Source organism: Lethenteron reissneri, chromosome 31 (genome assembly GCF_015708825.2).
Source record: "Lethenteron reissneri isolate LAM-NWPU_2019-01 chromosome 31, ASM1570882v1, whole genome shotgun sequence".
Classification (NCBI taxonomy): Eukaryota; Metazoa; Chordata; class Hyperoartia; order Petromyzontiformes; family Petromyzontidae; genus Lethenteron; species Lethenteron reissneri.
In genome coordinates, this window is record NC_083809.1 from 12,350,608 (window position 1) to 12,358,231 (window position 7,624).

General features: G+C 60.0%; 1 protein-coding gene across 3 annotated transcripts in view; it reads left to right on the forward strand.

Moving 5' to 3' along the window:
* LOC133349809 (dnaJ homolog subfamily B member 6-like) overlaps nt 1-7,028 on the forward strand; it is a 68,036-nt gene extending 61,008 nt beyond the window's left edge. For all 3 annotated transcript variants that reach the window (XM_061563588.1, XM_061563586.1, XM_061563587.1), the window contains exons 9-10: nt 2,059-2,301; nt 3,039-7,028. In XM_061563588.1, coding sequence (XP_061419572.1) covers nt 2,059-2,301; nt 3,039-3,049 — 254 coding nt within the window. In that variant the 3' untranslated portion in view covers nt 3,050-7,028. The remainder of the gene's footprint in view (nt 1-2,058; nt 2,302-3,038) is intronic.
* The last annotated feature ends 596 nt before the right edge of the window (nt 7,029-7,624 follow it).

Sequence of the window (7,624 nt, forward strand, 5' to 3'; positions counted from 1 at the left end):
TCTGGCCAGGAGCCGAGCGCGGAGCGTGGAGCGCGACTTGAGAACAGAAACACTGAGAGACACAAACACCCACAGAGGTGTCCTCCCCACGCAGCGTGGACCCAGGGCCAGGAGCGAAACTTCCCTCTGTGTGTCTCAGCAGAGACTCTCTCCCCTCTGGGTGTCTCAGTGAGACTCTCTCCCCTCTGGGTGTCTCAGCAGAGACTCTCTCCCCTCTGGGTGTCTCAGCAGAGACTCTCTCCCCTCTGGGTGTCTCAGCAGAGACTCGCTCCCCTCTGGGTGTCTCAGCAGAGACTCGCTCCCCTCTGTGTGTCTCAGTGAGACTCTCTCCCCTCTGGGTGTCTCAGCAGAGACTCTCTCCCCTCTGTGTGTCTCAGCAGAGACTCTCCCCTCTGTGTGTCTCAGCAGAGACTCTCCCCTCTGGGTGTCTCAGTAGAGACTCTCTCCCCTCTGGGTGTCTCAGCAGAGACTCTCTCCCCTCTGTGTGTCTCAGCAGAGACTCTCTCCCCTCTGTGTGTCTCAGCAGAGACTCTCTCCCCTCTGTGTGTCTCAGCAGAGACTCTCCCCTCTGTGTGTCTCAGTGAGATTCTCTCACCTCTGGGTGTTTCAGCAGAGACTCTCTCCCCTCTGGGTGTCTCAGAAGATACTCTCTCCCCTCTGTGTGTCTCAGCAGAGACTCTCTCCCCTCTGTGTGTCTCAGCAGAGACTCTCTCCCCTCTGGGTGTCTCAGCAGAGACTCTCTCCCCTCTGTGTGTCTCAGCAGAGACTCTCCCCCCTCTGGGTGTCTCAGCAGAGACTCTCTCCCCTCTGCGTGTCTCAGCAGAGACTCTCCCCCCTCTGGGTGTCTCAGCAGAGACTCTCTCCCCTCTGGGTGACTCAGTGAGACTCTCTCCCCTCTGCGTGTCTCAGCAGAGACTCTCTCCCCTCTGGGTGTCTCAGCAGAGACTCTCTCCCCTCTGGGTGTCTCAGCAGAGACTCTCTCCCCTCTGGGTGTCTCAGCAGAGACTCTCCCCCCTCTGGGTGTCTCAGCAGAGACTCTCTCCCCTCTGGGTGTCTCAGCAGACTATCTCCCCTCTGGGTGTCTCAGCAGAGACTCTCTCCCCTCTGGGTGACTCAGTGAGACTCTCTCCCCTATGGAGTGAGGCGCTGTATACATCTACATGAGTAAGATCTGGGTTAGATTCTAGGAGGGCAGCAGAGTGATCCCATAAGGAGCCGACGGCGATCCACGTGGCGAGGCCTTGGCCCGCGGGTAGCCTGTCACTGGCAAGGAAACTCCCTCGCAGTCTGCAGAATTTCGATTTAAAGCTTTCGTGACTGCAGGGATTCATCTTCTTGGTTCTTTCGGTAAAGTCACGTAGAAGGGAAGTAATAAAATAATAAAAATAAAACATAATAAAACAATTCTCTTCCCTTCTACGTGACTTTACCGAAAGAACCAAGAAGTCTGCAGAATGTCCGACGGAACAGCGAGCCAGGGGATTGGTGCCCGGTGCACATCGGCTTACAGTTCTGTGTGTGGAGCGCAGTGACTCTACCAGTCAGCAGCACGTCAGCGTCCTTGGGGGCATTGCACGGTCTCCGTGACGGCGCGGCGGTTTAATCTTCGCTGGAAACGACATCCGCAAGTTGCATCGCTGACTGCGTCGCGATCTCTGGGCTCACGGCTCCGTCGCTGACGCGTGCGTATGTGCGTCTGTGCGTCCATCCACGTGTGCCTCCTCGTGTCCACGCGTGTTTTGTGTGCCTGCGGGGAGCGGCGGCGCAGTAGTTTGCGCCAAGCACTACAAATCCAGCGAACCCGAGTTCGATACCCACTCACGACCCAATAACGGCGAATATCCGAACTGGGTCTGGGCCTCCCCGAGGTGGAACTCGGCCTTAAATGAGTACCTGGTGCGGTGTGGCTGGGCGTGATGCTGACCACCCACCCACCCCTCCCTCGCGTGCCGTGCCGGTCTTCGTAGGCGCTGCTTGCCAATACCGCTTGCAACCAGCAACCGAGTGAAGGCCACGCGTGGCGCGGGGGGTCTTTGTGCGCTGTGCGAGTCCCTGCAGGCGTGGAGGACGAGATGGCGCTGGTGCTGGAGCTGAGCCGGCGCGAGCAGCAGCAGCAGCAGCAGGGGGGCGAAGGGGGGCCCCAGGCGATTGCGGGGGACGGGGCCCCCCAGGCTCGCCGCACGGAGCGCACGCAGAGCTGCCCCTCCGAGTACTTCTACGTGTCGGACAGCGACGAGGACGACGAGGAGATGCAGCTCGCCATGGCCTACAGCCTCTCCGAGCAGGAGGCGCGGCGCACGGGTGAGGAGGAGGCGGCGGCGGCGGCCTGTCGGGGCGAGCGCCGTTAGCGAGGAGGAGCGGCGCCTGCGAGAGCCCCCGGGGCGCAGCGCACGGCGGCGCACGGCGGCGCACGGCGGCGTGGGTTCGGCCAGAGACCGCGACCGGCCCCGCCTTTGTCTTGCTAAGTGGAGATGTTTTACGCATAGCACCAGGTACTCGTTTCAGGCCGAGTAGACCTAGGGGAGGCCCAGGACCGATTTAGTCGTCGCCGGTGTTGCTGACCGCGAGCGGGAATTGAACTCGGGTCGCCGGGTTCGTAGCGCAGAACGCTAACCGCTACCGCGCCCCCTCGCACAACAAAGATAAAGATCCCCTGTATAGCCATAACAGACTGTTGGGGCGCGTGCTGTTAGCGAGTAGCAGCACCTGTGAAGGCCGACACGGCACACTCTCCCGTCTTCGCACTCTGCACGTACTCCTCCACTCGCGCTCTCAAGGCAACGTTACGAAACCATCTACACCACGTGTCCTTCACGCGAATCTGGCGATATTGGTTGGGAAATCATTCCGCCGTACCCCAGGGGGGCTCGTTCCAGTCACTGGCCGTGCAGAACGCTCACACGCACACGCACACACACACGAGTATTTGACTGCATCAAAATGGGCGAAGTTGTTGAAGGAAGCTGCCGAGTTCGGTGCAAGTGTCCCCGCGCTCTGCCCTTGACGCTGAGCCCTGCCCCCCGTGTGTCGCTCTGCAGGTGTGGTGTGAGCCTGGGCCAGCGTGGACGCCTCCTCGTCTCCTCCTCCTGCTCCTCCTCCTCTGCGTCGCCTCCGCCTCGTATTTATTCTCGACCCCACAAGCGCGCGCAACCCCAGGACCCCTCGCCAGCCCCCCTCCCCCCGCCCCCACTAGTGGATGGTGCACCCCTGCGACCCCCGCGACCCCGCTGACCCCTGCTCGCCCCCCCCCCCCTCCACTCTGTGGCGTGGCCCCAGGTTCGCACCATTGCCAGACGTGGAGATCGAGATCCCCGCGAGTAACGCCGCCACTTTTTGCGCGATGTTCACGGCTTCAGATCCGCAAGCGTCTTGTTGGGTCGGTCCACGTGGCGACCTCGCTGAGCAGGAGGCGGCCGCCGGACGCGAGGCCTCGTTCGCACTTCGTGATTCCCACTTCCTGGACCTCGCCCTGAACATGCCTGGCGCAGTTTCACGTGAAACGTCCGTCGATCTAAGCACTAAATTTGGCTGTGACAATTGGTCTCTAACCCACTGGGTGAGTAAGTTGGTGAGCGAGTGTTTGGGTGGGTGAGTGAGTGAGTGGGTGGGTGAGTGAGTGGGTGAGTGAGTGAGCAAGCGAGTGGATGAGTAAGCTAATGAGTGAGTGGGTGAGTGGGTGAGTGGGTGAGTGAGCTAATGAGTGAGCGAGTGGGTGAGTGAGCGAGTAGGTGAGTGGGTGAGCGAACCAGTGGATGAGTTAGTGGGTGAGCGAACTAATGAGTGAGCGAGTGGGTGAGTGAGCGAGTAGGTGAGTGGGTGAGCGAACGAGTGGATGAGTTAGTGGGTGAGCAAGCTAATGAGTGAGCGAGTGGGTGAGTGAGCGAGTAGGTGAGTGGGTGAGTGAACGAGTGGATGAGTTAGTGGGTGAGCGAGCTAATGAGTGAGCGAGTGGGTGAGTGAGCGATTAGGTGAGTGGGTGAGCGAGCTAATGAGTGAGCGAGTGGGTGAGTGAGCGAGTAGGTGAGTGGGTGAGCGAACGAGTGGATGAGTTAGTGGGTGAGCGAGCTAATGAGTGAGCGAGTGGGTGAGTGAGCGAGTGGATGAGCGAACGAGTGGATGAGTGAGCGAGTAGATGAGCGAACGCGTGGATGAGTGAGCAGGCGAGCGAGCGAGTGGGTGAGTGAGCAGGCGAGCGAGTGGGTGAGTGAGCAGGCGAGCGAGTGGGTGAGTGAGCAGGCGAGCAAGCGGGTGAGTGAGCGGATGAGAGAGCGAGTGGGTGAGCAAGCGAGTGGGTGAGTGAGCGGGTGAGCAAGTGAGTGGGTGAGTGAGATAGCGAGTTAGGTGAGATGAGTGAGCGAGTGAGTAGGTGGGTGAGTGGGTGAGTAAGCTAGCTAGTGGGTGAGTGAGCTAATGAGTGAGCGAGTGGGTGAGTGAGCGAGTAAGTTGGTGGGTGAGCGAACGAGTGGATGAGTGAATGGGTGAGCGAGCGAGTGGATGAGTGAGCAGGTGAGCGAGCAAGTGGGTGAGTGAGCGGATGAGAGAGCGAACGGGTGGGCTAGCGAGTGGGTGGGTGAGCAAGTGAGTGAATGATTGAGTGAGCGAGTGGGTGAGAGATTGAGTGGGCGAGCGAGTGTTTGGTTGAGTGAACGAGCAAGCTGAAACAGCGACGATCGATGGGCTCTTCGCCAAATGCCCGCACACCCACGTGACTATTCAATTTGTTTGGCCGCGCGTCGGGCAGCGGGCGGGGGTTCTTGCATGACACAAATTTGTTTCGCGAACATCATTACGCGTGAACTAACCCGAAATAAAACCGATGACGAATCGCGACAGTGGAGCCGCGCAAAGCTGCCGGGCCGCGCGACTACAACAGCGGCCGGCAGCTTTATTCCCGCGGCCCCTTTGCCCTCGATTCGTCTCCGCGGACGGCAAGCGGCGCACTTCGACTCGTCGTGGCCGCCGTCGTCGTCGCCGCGACCGACGGCGGCTGCCGCGGGCGGCGACTTTGGCTGCCATCGGCCCGGATGAGGTGACACGCGCGGGGGAGCGGGGGGTCAACGGGCGTCACGACCCGCGCGATTAACAATTGAACTGCAGCACGGTGGAATTTATGTTGCATGTGAAGAGGTCCCGAGGTGTTTGACAACGGAAAAAACAAAACTGGAGCTATTTATCTCTGAAGGTAAACGACACTCGACACTCTCGCCCCGCCCCCTGCCTGAGTTATTGTACGCATTTTTCTAATTTGACATTTCTCAAATGTTTCGTTATGTAGCCTGCGAGTCCACGCTCGCGCGCGTCTCGATCCTCGTGCCTGGCTTGGGTCAACTCATTGGCCTGGGGCCGTGCAGACCCGAGGGCAGGGTTGGGGGCACGGTCTGGGGAGTCCCGTGCCTCTGCTGCGTGGTGACCCCACCTTGTCTGGCTGTGACCCGCCGCTGTCGCTAGCCGAGTCGGGTGGCAGCAGGAACCGAGTCGTGGTTACCGCTGCTGCCGGGTGTGCCACTCGACTGCAGCCACAGCCCGGTCGTCGGTCTCGGCGAGACGCTGCGCGAGCCGTGGTGACGATGGCCCCCCACCCCACCCCATCGTGCGTGTGGTTCACTTGGCGCCGCTGAGGCCGCGGCTTCTTATAGCTCGGCCTCCTCCATCGACGGGGGGGGGGGGGGGTAGCCGGAGATAATCAAAGCCATCGCGAGCCAGGGTCCACTGCCCCCCACCCAGCGTGGAGGGCAGGATTCCCCAAACTCCAGTCTTTGCGAATCCCCCCCCCGCTCACCTGCAACGCTGCTGCGTCTTTCCGCGTATATCATTCGACTCCTCCTGATTCGAAACTAAAAACTATCAAACAGTTTTTGTCTTGTACCAGGTAAGGACCCACTTCAGCTGTACAGCTCTTTTTTAGAACCGATCTGGCCGCTCCACGAAGTGGCTTATCACGTGGAAATGTTTAGCAACCAAATACTCTAAACGCGTGTTTCTAAACGTGGAGGGAAAAACCGGAGGACCCAGAGACAAGTCCATGTGATCACGGGGAGAGAGAGACACGCAAACTCCAAATATACAGCAGCAGGCGTCAAGATCCTCCTGCATACCAGGCGAGGTAGTTAACATCTCCTAGCCACCGTGGCGCCCCACAAATCAACTCGTTGCACGCTGCTGCACGGGTCTGATGATTCGACGCTTTTCTGTGTCGTGTGGCACGCACGGAATCGGCTCCGTTGACGCAGCGCTCGTCGCTGAGCGCATCGCGTGGGTCGGGGAGCGAGTTCATTCGAATGTGGAGGAGCCCGTTGGTGGATGTGGAAAGACGGAGTGGGGTCGTGGGTCTTGAGGATTGGAGTTTCGGAAACCGTGGCGTCGGGATAACCTCTCATCTGGTAACTGCAGGCGTATCTTACCCCCACCACCCCATCGCTTCCCCCATTTCCCCACGAGCCCTCCGTGAATCCAGCTCGGCGATGAGCACCGAGCCGCCCTGGACCCTGCTCGCAAAGCCCCGGAGCGGAGCACCCAGCCCCCGGAGCCGGAGTTCGCACCCCCCCCCCCCCCCCTCGATTGATCTCCTTCGGTGGCGGAACTCGCGCAGAGAGCCGCGCGCGTTGAGGCGGTGACCCATGCCGTCGCCAGACCCCCTGCCCCCAACGCGAACCCTTCAACCCCAACTCGAGCCATAATCCCACCGTCAACACTTACCCCGAGTCCGATCTGCTCCACACCCTGAAAGCAAATCAACAATCTGCTCCTAACCCCAGCTGTCCCCGAGCGATAACTCTGGCCGTAGACCCAAGCCCCCCACCCCATGGCACCGACCTCAACAGCCACTCCAGCCAGAGTCCGAGCCCCCCACGGTGACCACCACAGCTCCTATCGTCACCGCCATCGTCGTCACCACCACCACCACCATCGTTATGATTATTATTGTAATTGTTTAGGATTTACTGTGTTTGAAGTATGCGAAGCTTCTTTAAGGCTGCTGTATTGTAATGAGAATTGCAACTGAAATTTAAAATACGAAATGTACTCGAGAGGATCGTGTCCCTGTTGTTGTTGTGTCCGGGAGTGGGCTGGGCACACGAGGCGCCACGCGCCCACCGGCCGGCACCACCCACGACGGCTTCTACACTGCCATGCACCCCCCCCCCCACCACACAGGGGACACGGCAGTGCACGTGGGCTGCAGCAGAGCACGCACAGGAGAGAAGCGTCGACATTGCAACTTCGACCAGTGTGCTTGTGCGCCGTCTGGGTGTGAGAGTGTGGGGGGGGGGGGCACAGGTGGCGGTGTGGATCTGCCAGTCATCTCAGTCCGTCAACCCATGGCACCTGGGTCTGCCCCGTGACCTCCTGTTGGCAAGCTTTCGACACTTCACGTGGCCTCAGTGCACCTGGCCTGGCACAGGCGCCGGAGTGATGTCACCTCCACTTCGTGGTGAATGGCGAGAGTGTTGTTGTTGTGGGGTGATGCACGGTTAGCGCACGTACGCCATGAATCCAGCGACCCGAGTTCAATTCCCGCCCATGGCCACCAACACCGGTGACGATTATCTGAACCCGTCCTGGGTCTCCCCTAGGTCGACTCAGTCTCAAATTTCCTAGTGCGCTGTGAAAACATCGCCACTCG